The following is a 25,097-nucleotide window of genomic DNA, read 5'->3' as shown; positions in this document are numbered from 1 at the left end:
CAGAATGGATTTGGAAAAACTAAACCAAGTGTGTCTTGTAAAGAATGATAAAGCACTGGTTAAACTACAAGATTTAACAATTAATGAAAAATATTTGATCTATAAAGCTACACTTTCGAATACCAAATACGGTAAAAACATTTTATTACACTTGGAAACCACTGTGGTATTCCTCCCTCGAAGAGTGACTGAGACGTTTGAACCGCAGCTGCATAACTTTGTCGAAGGAAAATACGCCCTTGTCTTTAGGGGAACAAAAGACATAGGACATCCGAATCCGCTGATTTTATTCGAAATCTGTTTGGCTTGAAGAATTAGTAGCAGCAGCAGCAGCAGCAACAGAAAGGGTATTGTATCATGGATCCGGATAACTTGTTGAAAAAATCCTTAGATGTTATTACAGGTTTTAAAAAAATTAGACACCAAATTAATAAATTATGTAAGAGAAACCTAACTGTTTGGTTGAACCGAGTGCAAAAATTGATTATCCTTTGTAATAATTTAATCGGTAAAGGTGGTTTACCATATCGTATGCACCGCAAATTGCAGACAAATTTACATCAATTAAATGTAATTAAAAAACTACTTCGACTAAAACTAGAAAATATAGAGGGATTAAATCGAGAAACAAGTAATGTTGAAAGTAGGATTTCGTGGGAAAACGTGGTTTCATGTTTCAATCAAAATGTAACATCGAATGTTATTATTAATTTGACGCATAAGGATATAAATCAATTCTTAAACGATTCTTCTCTTTTATTTGAAACGAAGATAAAAGAGTTTTTAAAACAAAATCCAGTTATTAAGGTAGCTTCCACATTTTGTGGGGAGTTTATTAAAAAATCTGGGGATAAGGAAATAATTAACATTTTCTATTTTAATACAAACTATGCAATCATTGATGTGGGAACGAATTTACTTGGCTGGTTTCGCGAAAATATCCAAGATCAAGTATTAAACCAACTGTCAGAATTTCAGGAACGTGATTCAGGCTTTGCTTTACAAAAAATCGATTATTTAGAAATTAATATTAATAAATTTGAAATGGGTAGCGGTTCAACTTTTATCAAATTACCTAAAGAAATTTCAAAGAAACGGGCTTGCATTAATATTCAAAATGACGATCAAGCCTGTTTCTATTGGTCGATTGTTAGTGCTATTTATCCTGTTATAAATAACAATAATCGTATTACTTCATATCCACATTACAGCACTGTTTTAAATACCACAAATTTAGAAATGCCTATGCCTTTAAACAAAATATATAAATTTGAAAAATTAAACGATATATCGGTAAATGTTTACGCTTTAGAAATGTCAACGGTACCGACAACATTCTATGCAGTAGTTCCAGTCAGATTAACACCTCAAAAACTAAACAAACATATTAATTTGCTTTTAATTCAGAACAAATATTATCCTAAATTAAATGACTATAATCCGGTTCCCACAGATGCAGTAGTAGAAGAAGAAGATACCAATATTATCTATCACTATTGCTGGATTAAAGATTTATCACGATTATTATCCAGTCAGTTAAACAAACATAAACAACGTAAATTTATTTGTGATAGATGTTTAAATTATTTTTCCAACCATCAAAAATTATTAACACATGAAGTATTGTGCACTAAGTTGAATGACTGTCATATTTCGTTTCCCAAATACGACTTTATAGAGTTTAAAAATCATGTTTATCAACAAAAAGCCCCATTTGTTATTTATGCTGATTTCGAAAGTCAATTGGAAAACGTTTCTTTCTCGAATGATTTAGGTAAATATCAAAGACACATTCCTTTTAGTGTAGGATATTTCATCAAATGTGCATATAATGACTCTTTATCTCAGTTCAAAATGTTTCGAGGTACTAACTGTGTTGAATGGTTTGTTAATGAAATGATTGAACTGTCGAAATTTATTTATAATGAAACAAAGAAAAACACTCCAATGAACATCCAACTTGATTTATCAATGGCTAAAAGGTGTCACATTTGTGAAAAACCGTTTTCCCCTAAAGATGAAATTATTCGAGATCATGATCATTTCACGGGTATTTTCAGAGGATTTGCTCATTCAGTATGCAATTTAAATTTTCGTAAGCAGTTTGTGGTGCCGATAATTTTCCAGAATCTTTCCGGATACGATTCTCATTTTTTAAATCAAACTTTTATGTAAAAAAGGATGTTTAAGTGTACTACCTATTAACAAAGAAAAATATATTTCATTCACCCATCATGTAACAGAAAATGACATTAAATTTCGCTATATTGATTCGTATAGATTTTTGGGGGCTTCTCTCGATGAACTTGCAAAATCGATGCAACCCGAAAATTTAAAACTTTTAAAAAGTCAATTTTTAGATGTGACGGAAGAAAAATTTAAACTCTTAACGTGTAAAGGTGTGTTTTGCTACGATTATATTGATAGTATTGATAAACTTGATGAAAAAACTTTACCATCCAAGGAATATTTCTATAATAAACTAGAAGATTCGCATATTGACGACGAAAAATATAGCCATGCATCGAAGGTATGGGATTCTTTTAATATTCAGACTTTGGGAGAATATTCAGATTTGTATTTAAAAACTGATGTTATACTTTTAGCTGATATTTTTGAACATTTCAGATTAAATTGTATTTCAACTCATAATCTCGATCCTTCATGGTATTTTACCATGCCCGGATATACTTGGGACTGTATGTTAAAGTACACTAAATGCAAGTTGGAGTTATTACACGATATCGATCAAATAATGTTTATTGAAAAAGGTATTCGTGGTGGCGTTTCTGTGTGTAGCAGTAGATATTCAGAAGCAAACAACAAGTACATGTTTGACTATGATCCTGTAAAACCGTCTAAATACCTTCTTTACCTAGATGTGAACAATTTGTACGGAAAGGCAATGTGTGAACCTTTACCTTACGGAGGCTTCGAATGGATAGAAGATACCAATTTTGACGTATTAACTATTCCTGACGATTCCCCCGTAGGGTATATTTTGCAGGTAGATTTACAGTACCCAAATAAGTTACATGACACGCATAAGGACTTTCCTTTCGCACCTGAACATCTTAAACCGCCACAATCGAAATTACCCAAATTAATGACCACTCTGTTTCATAAACAAAATTATATTGTTCATTATAGGAATTTAAAGCAAATGTTAAAACATGGATTAGTTCCGACAAAAATTCACAAAATTTTAAAGTTTAACCAGTCACCATGGTTAAAATCTTATATTGAATTAAATAACGGGTTTCGAACACAAGCTCAATCAACTTTTGAAAAAAATTTATTCAAGCTGTTTAATAACGCGGTGTTTGGGAAAACGATGGAAAATATTCGAAAGCACCGCGTAGTTAAAATTGTTAAATCTTGGGAAGGACGTTATGGTGCAAAAAATTTTATTTCTAGTCCTAGGTTTCATAGCAGATTAATTCTAGATGAAAACCTTGTTATTATTGAACTGAAAAAGTCTTCAATCTGTTTCAATAAACCACTGTACATAGGCATGGCAATTTTAGACTTGTCTAAAATATACATGTACGATTTTCATTATGAGTACATGCTACCGAAAATGGGAGTTGATCGGTGCAAGCTCATGTACATGGACACCGACAGTTTTATTTACGAACTCTGTTGTAATGACGTTTATGAAGAAATCATAAAGAGAGATCTAACGAAATTTGATACTTCCGATTATCCTACCAACAATCCATACAATATCCCTCCGACAAATAAAAAAGTCTTAGGACTAATGAAGGATGAAGCTAATGGAAAAATTATTTCTCATTTTGTTGGACTCAGGTCAAAAATGTACAGTTTTAAAATTCAAGATGGAAAGGTTACCAAAAAAGCGAAAGGAGTGAAACATACTATTGTCCGTAACAAATTAACTTTTAACGATTACGTCGAATGCTTAAAAAATTTTAAAATCACTTCGGTAACCCAATGGTCTATTCGTTCCTATAATCATGAAATTTATAGCGTTGAACAAAATAAAATTGCTTTAAATCCTTATGATGACAAACGACAAATTTTATCAAACAGCTTTGATACTCTACCTTACGGACACTATAGCCTCAGTAACATACGTCACGGACAGCCTTAGTTTAAAGTTCACTTATATATATTGCAAAATTTCTAGATTATATTAATGTTATGTTTGTATTATGTGCTAATAAAAATTAAGAGAGCATTTTTTCGTTTACTTACCTTGAGCACCCACTCCACGCTCCAGTCACTCTACAGAAGTTCCCCAAGTACGGACCTGTCTCAAGGCGCTCAACCCGGACCTGTACCGACACGCCCACTCCACAGGGAGAGATTGTAACGTAACTTCCTTGACGTAACGACATAACTTTTGCCATAAGACTCCATGTTAATTTTGTCGTAACGACAAACACAGTTTCCGCAATTCACCACCTAATCACCTAATAACACAAATAACGTTCACGGTGCGAAAACTCTAAAAACAACCAACAGTTTTCGCAATGTACCTTTAAAGAATGAAATAACGGAACGACAAAAATAACGTTACACGAGAGAGATGGAGATACGCTTAACGTCAACTTTAACGTAACGACAAAGTTTTTCCCATAAGACTCCATGTTAATTTTGTCGTAACGACAAATACAGTTTTCGTAATGCACCACTAAATCAATAAATCACTAAAATAACGTTAACGGTGCGAAAACTATAAAAACAACCAATAGTTTTCGCAGTGCACCTTTCAAGAAATAAATAAAGGAACGACAAAAATAACGTTACAGGAGAGAGATGGAGATACGTTTAACGTCAACTTTAGCGTAACGACAAAGTTTTTCCCATAAGACTCCATGTTAATTTTGTCGTAACGACAAATACAGTTTTCGCAATACACCGCTAAATCAATAAACCACTAAAATAACGTTAACGGCGCGAAAACTCCCCCATTTTCCCCATACGTTAATTTAACGGAACGACAAATATAACGTCAACGGAGCAAAAATAACGTTAGCGGATGTGCGAAAACGGCACATTTGATCTGTAACCCCCCTAGCTCAACTACTGATGTCACAACACATCGTGATTGCATCTTGTTGAACTTCCAAGAAAAATACTACTTTATGTGCTCAAGCACACAACTTTTGTGACTTTCCAAACTTTGAAGCTCGATAGCTTCGGCAAATGAAGACCAAATTTGTTAAACAAAGTGTCAAATTAATCAGCTCGACGAGATTTTGAAGATGTCACAACACATCGTGATTGCATCTTGTTGAACTTCCAAGAAAAATAGTACTTTATGTGCACAAACACACATATTTTGTGACTTTTCAAACTTTGAAGCTCGATAACTTTGGCAAATGTGTACCAAATTTGTTAACCAAAGTGTTAAATTAATCAGATCGACGAGATTTTGAATATGTCACAACACATCATGATTGCATCTTGTTGAATTTCCAAGAAAAATAGTACTTTATGTGCTCAAACACACAACTTGTGTGACTTTTCAAACTTTGAAGCTCGATAACTTCGGCAAATGAGGACCAAATTTGTTAAACAGAGTGTCAAATTAATCACCTCAACGAGATTTTGAAGATGTCACAACACATCATGATTACATCTTGTTGAACTTCCAAGAAAAATAGTACTTTATGTGCTCAAACACACATATTTTGTGACTTTTCAAACTTTGAAGCTCGATAACTTTGGCAAATGTGTACCAAATTTGTTAACCAAAGTGTCAAATTAATCAGCTCGACGAGATTTTGAAGATGTCACAACACATCATTATTACATCTTTTTGATCTTCCCAGAAAAATAGTACTTTATGTGCTCAAACACACAACTTTTGTGACTTTTCAAACTTTGAAGCTCGATAGCTTCGGCAAATGAAGACCAAATTTGTTAAACAGAGTGTCAAATTAATCACCTCAACGAGATTTTGAAGATGTCACAACACATCGTGATTGCATCTTGTTGAACTTCCAAGAAAAATAGTACTTTATGTGCTCAAACACACATATTTTGTGACTCTTCAAATTTTGAATCTCGATGACTTCGGCAAATGAGGAACAAATTTCTTAAACAAAGTGTCAAAGTAATCACCTCAAAGAGATTTTGAAGATGTCACAACACATCATGATTACATCTTGTTGAACTTCCAAGAAAAATAGTACTTTATGTGCTCAAATACACAACTTTTGTGACTTTTCAAACTTTGAAGCTCGATAACTTTGGCAAATGTGTACCAAATTTGTTAACCAAAGTGTCAAATTAATCAGCTCGACGAGATCTTTAACATGACACAACACATCAGAATTGCATCTTCTTGAACTTCCAGCAAAAATAGTACTTTATGTGCTCAAACACACATATTTTGTGACTTTTCAAATTTTGAAGCTCGATGACTTCGGCAAATGAGGAACAAATTTCTTAAACAAAGTGTCAAATTAATCAGCTCGACGAGATTTTGAATATGTCACAACACATCATGATTACATCTTGTTGAACTTCCAAGAAAAATAGTACTTTATGTGCTCAAATACACAACTTTTGTGACTTTTCAAACTTTGAAGCTCGATAACTTTGGCAAATGTGTACCAAATTTGTTAACCAAAGTGTCAAATTAATCAGCTCGACGAGATCTTTAACATGACACAACACATCAGAATTGCATCTTCTTGAACTTCCAACAAAAATAGTACTTTATGTGCTCAAACACACAACTTTTGTGACTTTTCAAACTTTGAAGCTCGATAACTTTGGCAAAGGTGGACCAAATTTCTTAAACAAAGTGTCAAAGTAATCACCTCAACGAGATTTTGAAGATGTCACAACACATCATGATTACATCTTGTTGAAGTTCCAAGAAAAATAGTACTTTATGTGCTCAAACACACAACTTTTGTGACTTTTCAAATTTTGAAGCTCGATAGCTTCGGCAAATGAAGACCAAATTTGTTAAACAAAGTGTCAAATTAATCAGCTCGACGAGATCTTTAAAATGACACAACAATTCATGATTGCATCTTGTTGAATTTCCAAGAAAAATAGTACTTTATGTGCTCAAACACACAATTTGTGTGACTTTTCAAACTTTGAAGCTCGATAACTTCGGCAAATGAGGACCAAATTTGTTAAACAGAGTGTTAAATTAATCACCTCAACGAGATTTTGAAGATGTCATAACACATCGTGACTGCATATTGTTGAATTTCCAAGAAAAATAGTACTTTATGTGCTCAAACACACATATTTTGTGACTTTTCAAATTTTGAAGCTCGATGACTTCGGCAAATGAGGAACAAATTTGTTAAACAAAGTGTCATATTAATCAGCTCGACCAGGTCTTTAAAATAACACAACAATTCATGATTGCATCTTGTTGATTTTCCAAGAAAAATAGTACTTTATGTGCTCAAACACACATATTTTGTGACTTTTCAAACTTTGAAGCTCGGTAACTTTGGCAAATGAAGACCAAATTTGTTAAACAGAGTGTCAAATTAATCACCTCAACGAGATTATGAAGATGTCACAACACATCGTGATTGCATCTTGTTGAACTTCCAAGAAAAATAGTACTTTATGTGCTCAAACACACATATTTTGTGACTTTTCAAACTTTGAAGCTCGATAACTTTGGCAAATGTGTACCAAATTTGTTAACCAAAGTGTCAAATTAATCAGCTCGACGAGATTTTGAAGATGTCACAACACATCATTATTACATCTTATTGATCTTCCAAGAAAAATAGTACTTTATGTGCTCAAACACATATATTTTGTGACTTTTCAAACTTTGAAGCTCGATAACTTTGGCAAATGTGTACCAAATTTGTTAACCAAAGTGTCAAATTAATCAGCTCGATGAGATTTTGAAGATGTCATAACACATCATTATTACATCTTATTGATCTTCCAAGAAAAATAGTACTTTATGTGCTCAAACACACAACTTTTGTGACTTTTCAAACTTTGTAGCTCGATAGCTTCGGCAAATGTAGACCAAATTTGTTAAACAGAGTGTCAAATTAATCACCTCAACGAGATTTTGAAGATGTCACAACACATCGTAATTGCATCTTGTTGAACTTCCAAGAAAAATAGTACTTTATGTGCTCAAACACACAACTTGTATGACTTTTCAAACTTTGAAGCTCGATAACTTCGGCAAATGAGGACCAAATTTGTTAAACAGAGTGTCAAATTAATCACCTCAACGAGATTTTGAAGATGTCACAACACATCATGATTGCATCTTGTTGAATTTCCAGGAAAAATAGTACTTTATGTGCTCAAACACACAACTTGTATGACTTTTCAAACTTTGAAGCTCGATAACTTCGGCAAATGAGGAACAAATTTCTTAAACAAATTGTCAAAGTAATCACCTCAACGAGATTTTGAAGATGTCATAACACATCATTATTACATCTTCTTGATCTTCCAACAAAAATAGTACTTTATGTGCTCAAACACACAACTTGTATGACTTTTCAAACTTTGAAGCTCGATAACTTCGGCAAATGAAGACCATATTTGTTAAACAGAGTGTCAAATTAATCACCTCAACGAGATTATGAAGATGTCACAACACATCGTGATTGCATCTTGTTGAACTTCCAAGAAAAATAGTACTTTATGTGCTCAAACACACATATTTTGTGACTTTTCAAATTTTGAAGCTCGATAACTTTGGCAAATGTGTACCAAATTTGTTAACCAGAGTGTCAAATTAATCACCTCAACGAGATTTTGAAGATGTCACAACACATCATGATTGCATCTTGTTGAATTTCCAAGAAAAATAGTACTTTATGTGCTCAAACACACATATTTTGTGACTTTTCAAACTTTGAAGCTCGATAACTTCGGCAAATGAGGACCAAATTTGTTAAACAGAGTGTCAAATTAATCACCTCAACGAGATTTTGAAGATGTCACAACACATCGTGACTGCATCTTGTTGAATTTCCAAGAAAAATAGTACTTTATGTGCTCAAACACACATATTTTGTGACTTTTCAAATTTTGAAGCTCGATGACTTCGGCAAATGAGGAACAAATTTGTTAAACAAAGTGTCAAATTAATCAGCTCGACGAGGTCTTTAAAATAACACAACAATTCATGATTGCATCTTGTTGAATTTCCAAGAAAAATAGTACTTTATGTGCTCAAACACACATATTTTGTGACTTTTCAAACTTTGAAGCTCGATAACTTTGGCAAATGAAGACCAAATTTGTTAAACAGAGTGTCAAATTAATCACCTCAACGAGATTATGAAGATGTCACAACACATTGTGATTGTATCTTGTTGAACTTCCAAGAAAAATAGTACTTTATGTACTCAAACACACATATTTTGTGACTTTTCAAACTTTGAAGCTCGATAACTTTGGCAAATGTGTACCAAATTTGTTAACCAAAGTGTCAAATTAATCAGCGCGACGAGATTTTGAATATGTCACAACACATCATGATTGCATCTTGTTGAATTTCCTAGAAAAATAGTACTTTATGTGCTCAAACACACCACTTGTATGACTTTTCAAACTTTGAAGCTCGATAACTTCGGCAAATGTGGACCAAATTTCTTAAACAAATTGTCAAAGTAATCACCTCAACGAGATTTTGAAGATGTCACAACACATCATGATTGCATCTTGTTGAATTTCCAAGAAAAATAGTACTTTATGTGCTCAAACACACATATTTTGTGACTTTTCAAACTTTGAAGCTCGATAACTTCGGCAAATGAGGACCAAATTTGTTAAACAGAGTGTCAAATTAATCACCTCAACGAGATTTTGAAGATGTCACAACACATCGTGACTGCATCTTGTTGAATTTCCAAGAAAAATAGTACTTTATGTGCTCAAACACACATATTTTGTGACTTTTCAAATTTTGAAGCTCGATGACTTCGGCAAATGAGGAACAAATTTGTTAAACAAAGTGTCAAATTAATCAGCTCGACGAGGTCTTTAAAATAACACAACAATTCATGATTGCATCTTGTTGAATTTCCAAGAAAAATAGTACTTTATGTGCTCAAACACACATATTTTGTGACTTTTCAAACTTTGAAGCTCGATAACTTTGGCAAATGAAGACCAAATTTGTTAAACAGAGTGTCAAATTAATCACCTCAACGAGATTATGAAGATGTCACAACACATTGTGATTGTATCTTGTTGAACTTCCAAGAAAAATAGTACTTTATGTACTCAAACACACATATTTTGTGACTTTTCAAACTTTGAAGCTCGATAACTTTGGCAAATGTGTACCAAATTTGTTAACCAAAGTGTCAAATTAATCAGCGCGACGAGATTTTGAATATGTCACAACACATCGTGATTGCATCTTGTTGAACTTCCAAGAAAAATAGTACTTTATGTGCTCAAACACACCACTTGTATGACTTTTCAAACTTTGAAGCTCGATAACTTCGGCAAATGTGGACCAAATTTCTTAAACAAATTGTCAAAGTAATCACCTCAACGAGATTTTGAAGATGTCACACACATCATGATTACATCTTGTTGAACTTCCAAGAAAAATAGTACTTTATGTGCTCAAACACACAACTTTTGTGACTTTTCAAACTTTGAAGCTCGATAGCTTCGGCAAATGAAGACCAAATTTGTTAAACAGAGTGTCAAATTAATCACCTCAACGAGATTTTGAAGATGTCACAACACATCGTGATTGCATCTTGTTGAACTTCCAAGAAAAATAGTACTTTATGTGCTCAAACACACAACTTGTATGACTTTTCAAACTTTGAAGCTCGATAACTTCGGCAAATGAGGAACAAATTTCTTAAACAAAGTGTCAAAGTAATCACCTCAAAGAGATTTTGAAGATGTCACAACACATCATGATTACATCTTGTTGAACTTCCAAGAAAAATAGTACTTTATGTGCTCAAATACACAACTTTTGTGACTTTTCAAACTTTGAAGCTCGATAACTTCGGCAAATGTGGACCAAATTTCTTAAACAAATTGTCAAAGTAATCACCTCAAAGAGATTTTGAAGATGTCACACACATCATGATTACATCTTGTTGAACTTCCAAGAAAAATAGTACTTTATGTGCTCAAACACACAACTTTTGTGACTTTTCAAACTTTGAAGCTCGATAACTTTGGCAAATGAAGACCAAATTTGTTAAACAGAGTGTCAAATTAATCACCTCAACGAGATTATGAAGATGTCCCAACACATCGTGATTACATCTTGTTGAACTTCCAAGAAAAATAGTACTTTATGTGCTCAAACACACATATTTTGTGACTTTTCAAATTTTGAAGCTCGATGACTTCGGCAAATGAGGAACAAATTTCTTAAACAAAGTGTCAAAGTAATCACCTCAAAGAGATTTTGAAGATGTCACAACACATCATGATTACATCTTGTTGAACTTCCAAGAAAAATAGTACTTTATGTGCTCAAACACACAACTTGTGTGACTTCAAACTTTGAAGCTCGATAACTTCGGCAAATGAGGAACAAATTTCTTAAACAAAGTGTCAAAGTAATCACCTCAAAGAGATTTTGAAGATGTCACACACATCATGATTACATCTTGTTGAACTTCCAAGAAAAATAGTACTTTATGTGCTCAAACACACAACTTTTGTGACTTTTCAAACTTTGAAGCTCGATAGCTTCGGCAAATGAAGACCAAATTTGTTAAACAGAGTGTCAAATTAATCACCTCAACGAGATTTTGAAGATGTCACAACACATCGTGATTGCATCTTGTTGAACTTCCAAGAAAAATAGTACTTTATGTGCTCAAACACACAACTTGTATGACTTTTCAAACTTTGAAGCTCGATAACTTCGGCAAATGAGGAACAAATTTCTTAAACAAAGTGTCAAAGTAATCACCTCAAAGAGATTTTGAAGATGTCACAACACATCATGATTACATCTTGTTGATCTTCCAAGAAAAATAGTACTTTATGTGCTCAAATACACAACTTTTGTGACTTTTCAAACTTTGAAGCTCGATAACTTCGGCAAATGTGGACCAAATTTCTTAAACAAATTGTCAAAGTAATCACCTCAACGAGATTTTGAAGATGTCACAACACATCATTATTACATATTCTTGATCTTCCAACAAAAATAGTACTTTATGTGCTCAAACACACAACTTTCGTGACTTTTCAAACTTTGAAGCTCGATAACTTTGGCAAATGAAGACCAAATTTGTTAAACAGAGTGTCAAATTAATCACCTCAACGAAATTATGAAGATGTCACAACACATCGTGATTGCATCTTGTTGAATTTCCAAGAAAAACAGTACTTTATGTGCTCAAACACACATATTTTGTGACTTTTCAAACTTTGAAGCTCGATAACTTTGGCAAAGGTGGACCAAATTTCTTAAACAAAGTGTCAAAGTAATCACCTCAACGAGATTTTGAAGATGTCACAACACATCATGATTACATCTTGTTGAAGTTCCAAGAAAAATAGTACTTTATGTGCTCAAACACACAACTTTTGTGACTTTTCAAATTTTGAAGCTCGATAGCTTCGGCAAATGAAGACCAAATTTGTTAAACAAAGTGTCAAATTAATCACCTCAAAGAGATTTTGAAGATGTCACAACACATCATGATTACATCTTGTTGAACTTCCAAGAAAAATAGTACTTTATGTGCTCAAACACACATATTTTGTGACTTTTCAAATTTTGAAGCTCGATGACTTCGGCAAATGAGGAACAAATTTCTTAAACAAAGTGTCAAAGTAATCACCTCAAAGAGATTTTGAAGATGTCACAACACATCATGATTACATCTTGTTGAACTTCCAAGAAAAATAGTACTTTATGTGCTCAAACACACATATTTTGTGACTTTTCAAACTTTGAAGCTCGATAACTTTGGCAAAGGTGGACCAAATTTGTTAAACAGAGTGTCAAATTAATCACCTCAAAGAGATTTTGAAGATGTCACAACACATCATGATTACATCTTGTTGAACTTCCAAGAAAAATAGTACTTTATGTGCTCAAACACACATATTTTGTGACTTTTCAAATTTTGAAGCTCGATGACTTCGGCAAATGAGGAACAAATTTCTTAAACAAAGTGTCAAAGTAATCACCTCAAAGAGATTTTGAAGATGTCACAACACATCATGATTACATCTTGTTGAACTTCCAAGAAAAATAGTACTTTATGTGCTCAAACACACATATTTTGTGACTTTTCAAATTTTGAAGCTCGATGACTTCGGCAAATGAGGAACAAATTTCTTAAACAAAGTGTCAAAGTAATCACCTCAAAGAGATTTTGAAGATGTCACAACACATCATGATTACATCTTGTTGAACTTCCAAGAAAAATAGTACTTTATGTGCTCAAACACACATATTTTGTGACTTTTCAAATTTTGAAGCTCGATGACTTCGGCAAATGTGTACCAAATTTGTTAACCAGAGTGTCAAATTAATCAGCGCGACGAGATTTTGAATATGTCACAACACATCATGATTGCATCTTGTTGAATTTCCAAGAAAAATAGTACTTTACGTGCTCAAACACACAACTTTTGAGACTTTCCAAAATTTGAAGCTCGATAACTTCGGCAAATGAGGACCGAATTTGTTAAACGAAGTGTCAAGTTAATCAGCTCGACGAGATCTTTAATATGTCACAACAAATCATTATTGCATCTTGTTGAAATTTCAAGAAACATAGTACTTTATGTGCTCAAACACACAACTTGTGTGACTTTTCAAACTTTGAAGCTCGATAACTTCGGCAAATGAGGACCAAATTTGTTAAACAGAGTGTCAAATTAATCACCTCAAAGAGATTTTGAAGATGTCACAACACATCATGATTACATCTTGTTGAACTTCCAAGAAAAATAGTACTTTATGTGCTCAAACACACATATTTTGTGACTTTTCAAATTTTGAAGCTCGATGACTTCGGCAAATGAGGAACAAATTTCTTAAACAAAGTGTCAAAGTAATCACCTCAAAGAGATTTTGAAGATGTCACAACACATCATGATTACATCTTGTTGAACTTCCAAGAAAAATAGTACTTTATGTGCTCAAACACACATATTTTGTGACTTTTCAAATTTTGAAGCTCGATGACTTCGGCAAATGAGGAACAAATTTCTTAAACAAAGTGTCAAAGTAATCACCTCAAAGAGATTTTGAAGATGTCACAACACATCATGATTACATCTTGTTGAACTTCCAAGAAAAATAGTACTTTATGTGCTCAAACACACATATTTTGTGACTTTTCAAATTTTGAAGCTCGATGACTTCGGCAAATGTGTACCAAATTTGTTAACCAGAGTGTCAAATTAATCAGCGCGACGAGATTTTGAATATGTCACAACACATCATGATTGCATCTTGTTGAATTTCCAAGAAAAATAGTACTTTACGTGCTCAAACACACAACTTTTGAGACTTTCCAAAATTTGAAGCTCGATAACTTCGGCAAATGAGGACCGAATTTGTTAAACGAAGTGTCAAGTTAATCAGCTCGACGAGATCTTTAATATGTCACAACAAATCATTATTGCATCTTGTTGAAATTTCAAGAAACATAGTACTTTATGTGCTCAAACACACAACTTTTGAGACTTTTCAAAATTTGAAGCTCGATAACTTCGGCAAATGAGGACCAAATTTGTTAAACAAAGTGTGAAATTAATCAGCTCGACGAGAGTTTGAAGATGTCACAACACATCATTATTGCATCTTGTTGAATTTCCAAGAAAAATAGTACTTTATGTGCTCAAACACACAACTTTTGAGACTTTTCAAAATTTGAAGCTGGATAACTTCGGCAAATGAGGACCAAATTTGTTAAACAAAGTGTCAAATTAATCAGCTCGATGAGAGTTTGAAGATGTCACAACACATCATTATTGCATCTTTTTGAATTTCCAAGAAAAATAGTACTTTATGTGCTCAAACACACAACTTTGGAGACTTTTCAAAATTTGAAGCTCGATATCTTCGGCAAATGAGAACCAAATTTGTTAAACAAAATGTCAAATTAATCAGTTCGACGAAATTCTGAAGATGTCACACCACATCATTATTGCATTTTGTTGAATTTCCAAGAAAAATAGTACTTTATGTGCTCAAACACACAACTTTTGAGACTTTTCAAAATTTGAAGCTCGGTAACTTCGGCAAATGAGGAACAAATTTGTTAAACAAAGTGTCATATTAATCAGCTCGACGAGGTCTTTAAAATAACACAACAATTCATGATTGCATCTTGTTGAATTTCCAAGAAAAATAGTACTTTATGTGCTCAAACACACATATTTTGTGACTTTTCAAACTTTGAAGCTCGATAACTTTGGCAAATGTGTACCAAATTTGTTAACCAGAGTGTCAAATTAATCAGCGCGACGAGATTTTGAATATGTCACAACACATCATTATTACATCTTCTTGATCTTCCAACAAAAATAGTACTTTATGTGCTCAAACACACAACTTTTGTGACTTTTCAAACTTTGAAGCTCGATAGCTTCGGCAAATGAAGACCAAATTTGTTAAACAGAGTGTCAAATTAATCACCTCAACGAGATTTTGAAGTTGTCACAACACAACGTGACTGCATCTTGTTGAATTTCCAAGAAAAATAGTACTTTATGTGCTCAAACACACATATTTTGTGACTTTTCAAATTTTGAAGCTCGATGACTTCGGCAAATGAGGAACAAATTTGTTAAACAAAGTGTCAAATTAATCACCTCAACGAGATTATGAAGATGTCACAACACATCATTATTACATCTTCTAGATCTTCCATCAAAAATAGTACTTTATGTGCTCAAACACACAACTTTCGTGACTTTTCAAACTTTGAAGCTCGATAACTTCGGCAAATGAGGACCAAATTTGTTAAACAGAGTGTCAAATTAATCACCTCAACGAGATTTTGAAGTTGTCACAACACAACGTGACTGCATCTTGTTGAATTTCCAAGAAAAATAGTACTTTATGTGCTCAAACACACATATTTTGTGACTTTTCAAATTTTGAAGCTCGATGACTTCGGCAAATGAGGAACAAATTTGTTAAACAAAGTGTCAAATTAATCACCTCAACGAGATTATGAAGATGTCACAACACATCGTGATTGCATCTTGTTGAACTTCCAAGAAAAATAGTTCTTTACGTGCTCAAACACACAACTTTTGAGACTTTTCAATATTTGAAGCTCGATAACTTCGACAAATGAGGACCGAATTTGTTAAACGAAGTGTCAAATTAATCAGCTCGACGAGAGTTTGAAGATGTCACAACACATCGTGATTGCATCTTGTTGATCTTCCAAGAAAAATAGTACTTTATGTGCTCAAACACACAACTTTTGCGACTTTTCAAATTTTGAAGCTCGATAGCTTCGGCAAATGAAGACCAAATTTGTTAAACAAAGTGTCAAATTAATCAGCTCGACGAGATCTTTAAAATGACACAACAATTCATGATTGCATCTTGTTGAATTTCCAAGAAAAATAGTACTTTATGTGCTCAAACACACAAATTGTGTGACTTTTCAAACTTTGAAGCTCGATAACTTCGGCAAATGAGGACCAAATTTGTTAAACAGAGTGTCAAATTAATCACCTCAACGAGATTTTGAAGATGTCATAACACATCGTGACTGCATCTTGTTGAATTTCCAAGAAAAATAGTACTTTATGTGCTCAAACACACATATTTTGTGACTTTTCAAATTTTGAAGCTCGATGACTTCGGCAAATGAGGAACAAATTTGTTAAACAAAGTGTCATATTAATCAGCTCGACGAGGTCTTTAAAATAACACAACAATTCATGATTGCATCTTGTTGAATTTCCAAGAAAAATAGTACTTTATGTGCTCAAACACACAACTTGTGTGACTTTTCAAACTTTGAAGCTCGATAACTTTGGCAAATGAAGACCAAATTTGTTAAACAGAGTGTCAAATTAGTCACCTCAACGAGATTATGAAGATGTCACATCACATCGTGATTGCATCTTGTTGAACTTCCAAGAAAAATAGTACTTTATGTGCTCAAACACACAACTTGTATGACTTTTCAAACTTTGAAGCTCGATAACTTCGGCAAATGAGGACCAAATTTGTTAAACAGAGTGTCAAATTAATCACCTCAACGAGATTTTGAAGATGTCATAACACATCGTGACTGCATCTTGTTGAATTTCCAAGAAAAATAGTACTTTATGTGCTCAAACACACATATTTTGTGACTTTTCAAATTTTGAAGCTCGATGACTTCGGCAAATGAGGAACAAATTTGTTAAACAAAGTGTCATATTAATCAGCTCGACGAGGTCTTTAAAATAACACAACAATTCATGATTGCATCTTGTTGAATTTCCAAGAAAAATAGTACTTTATGTGCTCAAACACACATATTTTGTGACTTTTCAAACTTTGAAGCTCGATAACTTTGGCAAATGAAGACCAAATTTGTTAAACAGAGTGTCAAATTAGTCACCTCAACGAGATTATGAAGATGTCACATCACATCGTGATTGCATCTTGTTGAACTTCCAAGAAAAATAGTACTTTATGTGCTCAAACACACAACTTGTATGACTTTTCAAACTTTGAAGCTCGATAACTTCGGCAAATGAGGACCAAATTTGTTAAACAGAGTGTCAAATTAATCACCTCAACGAGATTTTGAAGATGTCACAACACATCATGATTGCATCTTGTTGAATTTCCAAGAAAAATAGTACTTTATGTGCTCAAACACACATATTTTGTGACTTTTCAAACTTTGAAGCTCGATAACTTTGGCAAATGTGTACCAAATTTGTTAACCAGAGTGTCAAATTAATCAGCGCGACGAGATTTTGAATATGTCACAACACATCATGATTGCATCTTGTTGAACTTCCAAGAAAAATAGTACTTTATGTGCTCAAACACACAACTTTTGCGACTTTTCAAATTTTGAAGCTCGATAGCTTCGGCAAATGAAGACCAAATTTGTTAAACAAAGTGTCAAATTAATCAGCTCGACGAGATCTTTAAAATGACACAACAATTCATGATTGCATCTTGTTGAATTTCCAAGAAAAATAGTACTTTATGTGCTCAAACACACAAATTGTGTGACTTTTCAAACTTTGAAGCTCGATAACTTCGGCAAATGAGGACCAAATTTGTTAAACAGAGTGTCAAATTAATCACCTCAACGAGATTTTGAAGATGTCATAACACATCGTGACTGCATCTTGTTGAATTTCCAAGAAAAATAGTACTTTATGTGCTCAAACACACATATTTTGTGACTTTTCAAATTTTGAAGCTCGATGACTTCGGCAAATGAGGAACAAATTTGTTAAACAAAGTGTCATATTAATCAGCTCGACGAGGTCTTTAAAATAACACAACAATTCATGATTGCATCTTGTTGAATTTCCAAGAAAAATAGTACTTTATGTGCTCAAACACACAACTTGTGTGACTTTTCAAACTTTGAAGCTCGATAACTTTGGCAAATGAAGACCAAATTTGTTAAACAGAGTGTCAAATTAGTCACCTCAACGAGATTATGAAGATGTCACATCACATCGTGATTGCATCTTGTTGAACTTCCAAGAAAAATAGTACTTTATGTGCTCAAACACACAACTTGTATGACTTTTCAAACTTTGAAGCTCGATAACTTCGGCAAATGAGGACCAAATTTGTTAAACAGAGTGTCAAATTAATCACCTCAACGAGATTTTGAAGATGTCATAACACATCGTGACTGCATCTTGTTGAATTTCCAAGAAAAATAGTACTTTATGTGCTCAAACACACATATTTTGTGACTTTTCAAATTTTGAAGCTCGATGACTTCGGCAAATGAGGAACAAATTTGTTAAACAAAGTGTCATATTAATCAGCTCGACGAGGTCTTTAAAATAACACAACAATTCATGATTGCATCTTGTTGAATTTCCAAGAAAAATAGTACTTTATGTGCTCAAACACACATATTTTGTGACTTTTCAAACTTTGAAGCTCGATAACTTTGGCAAATGAAGACCAAATTTGTTAAACAGAGTGTCAAATTAGTCACCTCAACGAGATTATGAAGATGTCACATCACATCGTGATTGCATCTTGTTGAACTTCCAAGAAAAATAGTACTTTATGTGCTCAAACACACAACTTGTATGACTTTTCAAACTTTGAAGCTCGATAACTTCGGCAAATGAGGACCAAATTTGTTAAACAGAGTGTCAAATTAATCACCTCAACGAGATTTTGAAGATGTCACAACACATCATGATTGCATCTTGTTGAATTTCCAAGAAAAATAGTACTTTATGTGCTCAAACACACATATTTTGTGACTTTTCAAACTTTGAAGCTCGATAACTTTGGCAAATGTGTACCAAATTTGTTAACCAGAGTGTCAAATTAATCAGCGCGACGAGATTTTGAATATGTCACAACACATCATGATTGCATCTTGTTGAACTTCCAAGAAAAATAGTACTTTATGTGCTCAAACACACAACTTTTGCGACTTTTCAAATTTTGAAGCTCGATAGCTTCGGCAAATGAAGACCAAATTTGTTAAACAAAGTGTCAAATTAATCAGCTCGACGAGATCTTTAAAATGACACAACAATTCATGATTGCATCTTGTTGAATTTCCAAGAAAAATAGTACTTTATGTGCTCAAACACACAAATTGTGTGACTTTTCAAACTTTGAAGCTCGATAACTTCGGCAAATGAGGACCAAATTTGTTAAACAGAGTGTCAAATTAATCACCTCAACGAGATTTTGAAGATGTCATAACACATCGTGACTGCATCTTGTTGAATTTCCAAGAAAAATAGTACTTTATGTGCTCAAACACACATATTTTGTGACTTTTCAAATTTTGAAGCTCGATGACTTCGGCAAATGAGGAACAAATTTGTTAAACAAAGTGTCATATTAATCAGCTCGACGAGGTCTTTAAAATAACACAACAATTCATGATTGCATCTTGTTGAATTTCCAAGAAAAATAGTACTTTATGTGCTCAAACACACAACTTGTGTGACTTTTCAAACTTTGAAGCTCGATAACTTTGGCAAATGAAGACCAAATTTGTTAAACAGAGTGTCAAATTAGTCACCTCAACGAGATTATGAAGATGTCACATCACATCGTGACTGCATCTTGTTGAATTTCCAAGAAAAATAGTACTTTATGTGCTCAAACACACATATTTTGTGACTTTTCAAATTTTGAAGCTCGATGACTTCGGCAAATGAGGAACAAATTTGTTAAACAAAGTGTCATATTAATCAGCTCGACGAGGTCTTTAAAATAACACAACAATTCATGATTGCATCTTGTTGAATTTCCAAGAAAAATAGTACTTTATGTGCTCAAACACACATATTTTGTGACTTTTCAAACTTTGAAGCTCGATAACTTTGGCAAATGAAGACCAAATTTGTTAAACAGAGTGTCAAATTAGTCACCTCAACGAGATTATGAAGATGTCACATCACATCGTGATTGCATCTTGTTGAACTTCCAAGAAAAATAGTACTTTATGTGCTCAAACACACAACTTGTATGACTTTTCAAACTTTGAAGCTCGATAACTTCGGCAAATGAGGACCAAATTTGTTAAACAGAGTGTCAAATTAATCACCTCAACGAGATTTTGAAGATGTCACAACACATCATGATTGCATCTTGTTGAATTTCCAAGAAAAATAGTACTTTATGTGCTCAAATACACAACTTTTGTGACTTTTCAAACTTTGAAGCTCGATAACTTCGGCAAATGTGGACCAAATTTCTTAAACAAATTGTCAAAGTAATCACCTCAACGAGATTTTGAAGATGTCACAACACATCATTATTACATCTTCTTGATCTTCCAACAAAAATAGTACTTTATGTGCTCAAACACACAACTTTCGTGACTTTTCCAACTTTGAAGCTCGATAACTTTGGCAAATGAAAACCAAATTTGTTAAACAGAGTGTCAAATTAATCACCTCAACGAGATTATGAAGATGTCACAACACATCGTGATTGCATCTTGTTGAACTTCCAAGAAAAATAGTACTTTATGTGCTCAAACACACATATTTTGTGACTTTTCAAATTTTGAAGCTCGATGACTTCGGCAAATGAGGAACAAATTTCTTAAACAGAGTGTCAAATTAATCACCTCAACGAGATTTGAAGATGTCACAACACATCATTATTACATCTTCTTGATCTTCCAACAAAAATAGTACTTTATGTGCTCAAACACACAACTTTCGTGACTTTTCAAACTTTGAAGCTCGATAACTTCGGCAAATGAGGACCAAATTTGTTAAACAGAGTGTCAAATTAATCACCTCAACGAGATTTTGAAGATGTCATAACACATCGTGACTGCATCTTGTTGAATTTCCAAGAAAAATAGTACTTTATGTGCTCAAACACACATATTTTGTGTCTTTTCAAACTTTGAAGCTCGATAACTTTGGCAAAAATGTGGGCCAAATTTGTTAACCAAAGTGTCAAATTAATCAGCTCGATGAGATCTTTAAAATGACACAACAATTCATAATTGCATCTTGTTGAATTTCCAAGAAAAATAGTACTTTATGTGCTCAAACACACATATTGTGTGACTTTTCAAACTTTGAAGCTCGATAACTTTGGCAAATGTGTACCAAATTTGTTAACCAGAGTGTCAAATTAATCAGCGCGACGAGATTTTGAATATGTCACAACACATCATGATTGCATCTTGTTGAATTTCCAAGAAAAATAGTACTTTATGTGCTCAAACACACATATTTTGTGACTTTTCAAACTTTGAAGCTCGATAACTTTGGCAAATGTGTACCAAATTTGTTAACCAGAGTGTCAAATTAATCAGCGCGACGAGATTTTGAATATGTCACAACACATCATGATTGCATCTTGTTGAATTTCCAAGAAAAATAGTACTTTATGTGCTCAAACACACATATTTTGTGACTTTTCAAACTTTGAAGCTCGATAACTTTGGCAAATGTGTACCAAATTTGTTAACCAGAGTGTCAAATTAATCAGCGCGACGAGATTTTGAATATGTCACAACACATCATGATTGCATCTTGTTGAAATTCCAAGAAAAATAGTACTTTATGTGCTCAAACACACATATTTTGTGACTTTTCAAACTTTGAAGCTCGATAACTTTGGCAAATGTGTACCAAATTTGTTAACCAAAGTGTCAAATTAATCAGCTCGACGAGATTTTGAATATGTCACAACACATCATGATTGCATCTTGTTGAATTTCCAAGAAAAACAGTACTTTATGTGCTCAAACACACATATTTTGTGACTTTTCAAACTTTGAAGCTCGATAACTTTGGCAAAGGTGGACCAAATTTCTTAAACAAAGTGTCAAAGTAATCACCTCAACGAGATTTTGAAGATGTCACAACACATCATGATTACATCTTGTTGAAGTTCCAAGAAAAATAGTACTTTATGTTCTCAAACACACAACTTGTGTGACTTTTCAAACTTTGAAGCTCGATAACTTCGGCAAATGAGGACCAAATTTCTTAAACAAAGTGTCAAAGTAATCACCTCAACGAGATTTTGAAGATGTCACAACACATCATGATTGCATCTTGTTGAACTTCCAAGAAAAATAGTACTTTATGTTCTCAAACACACAACTTGTGTGACTTTTCAAACTTTGAAGCTCGATAACTTCGGCAAATGAGGACCAAATTTGTTAAACAAAATGTCAAATTAATCAGTTCGACGAAATTCTGAAGATGTCACACCACATCATGATTGCATCTTGTAGCATTTCCAAGGAAAATAGTGCTTTATGTGCTCAAACACACAACTTTTGAGACTTTTCAAAATTTGAAGCTGGATAACTTCGGCAAATGAGGACCAAATTTGTTAAACAAAGTGTGAAATTAATCAGCTCGACGAGGTCTTTAAAATAACACAACAATTCATGATTGCATCTTGTTGAATTTCCAAGAAAAATAGTACTTTATATGCTCAAACACACATATTTTGTGACTTTTCAAACTTTGAAGCTCGATAACTTTAGCAAATGAAGACCAAATTTGTTAAACAGAGTGTCAAATTAATCAGCTCGACGAGAGTTTGAAGATGCCACAACACATCATTATTGCATCTTGTTGAACTTCCAAGAAAAATAGTACTTTACGTGCTCAAACACACAACTTTTGAGACTTTTCAAAATTTGAAGCTGGATAACTTCGGCAAATGAGGACCAAATTTGTTAAACAAAGTGTCAAATTAATCAGCTCGATGAGAGTTTGAAGATGTCACAACACATCATTATTGCATCTTTTTGAATTTCCAAGAAAAATAGTACTTTATGTGCTCAAACACACAACTTTGGAGACTTTTCAAAATTTGAAGCTCGATATCTTCGGCAAATGAGAACCAAATTTGTTAAACAAAATGTCAAATTAATCAGTTCGACGAAATTCTGAAGATGTCACACCACATCATTATTGCATTTTGTTGAATTTCCAAGAAAAATAGTACTTTATGTGCTCAAACACACAACTTTTGAGACTTTTCAAAATTTGAAGCTCGGTAACTTCGGCAAATGAGGAACAAATTTGTTAAACAAAGTGTCATATTAATCAGCTCGACGAGGTCTTTAAAATAACACAACAATTCATGATTGCATCTTGTTGAATTTCCAAGAAAAATAGTACTTTATGTGCTCAAACACACATATTTTGTGACTTTTCAAACTTTGAAGCTCGATAACTTTGGCAAATGAAGACCAAAATTGTTAAACAGAGTGTCAAATTAGTCACCTCAACGAGATTATGAAGATGTCACATCACATCGTGATTGCATCTTGTTGAACTTCCAAGAAAAATAGTACTTTATGTGCTCAAACACACAACTTGTATGACTTTTCAAACTTTGAAGCTCGATAACTTCGGCAAATGAGGACCAAATTTGTTAAACAGAGTGTCAAATTAATCACCTCAACGAGATTTTGAAGATGTCACAACACATCATTATTACATCTTCTTGATCTTCCAACAAAAATAGTACTTTATGTGCTCAAACACACAACTTTCGTGACTTTTCCAACTTTGAAGCTCGATAACTTTGGCAAATGAAAACCAAATTTGTTAAACAGAGTGTCAAATTAATCACCTCAACGAGATTATGAAGATGTCACAACACATCGTGATTGCATCTTGTTGAACTTCCAAGAAAAATAGTACTTTATGTGCTCAAACACACATATTTTGTGACTTTTCAAATTTTGAAGCTCGATGACTTCGGCAAATGAGGAACAAATTTCTTAAACAGAGTGTCAAATTAATCACCTCAACGAGATTTGAAGATGTCACAACACATCATTATTACATCTTCTTGATCTTCCAACAAAAATAGTACTTTATGTGCTCAAACACACAACTTTCGTGACTTTTCAAACTTTGAAGCTCGATAACTTCGGCAAATGAGGACCAAATTTGTTAAACAGAGTGTCAAATTAATCACCTCAACGAGATTTTGAAGATGTCATAACACATCGTGACTGCATCTTGTTGAATTTCCAAGAAAAATAGTACTTTATGTGCTCAAACACACATATTTTGTGTCTTTTCAAACTTTGAAGCTCGATAACTTTGGCAAAAATGTGGGCCAAATTTGTTAACCAAAGTGTCAAATTAATCAGCTCGATGAGATCTTTAAAATGACACAACAATTCATAATTGCATCTTGTTGAATTTCCAAGAAAAATAGTACTTTATGTGCTCAAACACACATATTGTGTGACTTTTCAAACTTTGAAGCTCGATAACTTTGGCAAATGTGTACCAAATTTGTTAACCAGAGTGTCAAATTAATCAGCGCGACGAGATTTTGAATATGTCACAACACATCATGATTGCATCTTGTTGAATTTCCAAGAAAAATAGTACTTTATGTGCTCAAACACACATATTTTGTGACTTTTCAAACTTTGAAGCTCGATAACTTTGGCAAATGTGTACCAAATTTGTTAACCAGAGTGTCAAATTAATCA

General features: G+C 33.3%; 1 protein-coding gene across 1 annotated transcript; it reads left to right on the top strand.

Annotated features, from left to right (window-relative positions):
* The first annotated feature begins 426 nt into the window (after positions 1-426).
* LOC136349735 (uncharacterized) lies at positions 427-4,114 on the top strand. Its single transcript, XM_066301458.1, has 2 exons — positions 427-2,171; positions 2,281-4,114. The coding sequence occupies exons 1-2, from the start codon at positions 532-534 to the stop codon at positions 4,112-4,114; spliced, it is 3,474 nt and encodes a 1,157-aa protein (XP_066157555.1). The 5' UTR covers positions 427-531.
* Positions 4,115-25,097: the final 20,983 nt, after the last annotated feature.

This window comes from Euwallacea fornicatus, unplaced genomic scaffold, assembly GCF_040115645.1.
Source record: "Euwallacea fornicatus isolate EFF26 unplaced genomic scaffold, ASM4011564v1 scaffold_49, whole genome shotgun sequence".
NCBI lineage: Eukaryota > Metazoa > Arthropoda > Insecta > Coleoptera > Curculionidae > Euwallacea > Euwallacea fornicatus.
Note: the sequence above shows the minus strand (reverse complement) of the source record. Positions and strands in the feature narration are given on the sequence as shown.

What these genes read in the sequence shown, in the direction of transcription:
- LOC136349735 (XM_066301458.1), top strand. Translation starts at nt 532, where the DNA reads ATGCACCGCAAATTGCAGACAAATTTACATCAATTAAATGTAATTAAA. An exon ending in TTTTTAAATCAAACTTTTAT is followed by an intron (nt 2,172 to 2,280) that starts GTAAAAAAGGAT and finishes TGATTCGTATAG; the next exon opens with ATTTTTGGGGGCTTCTCTCG.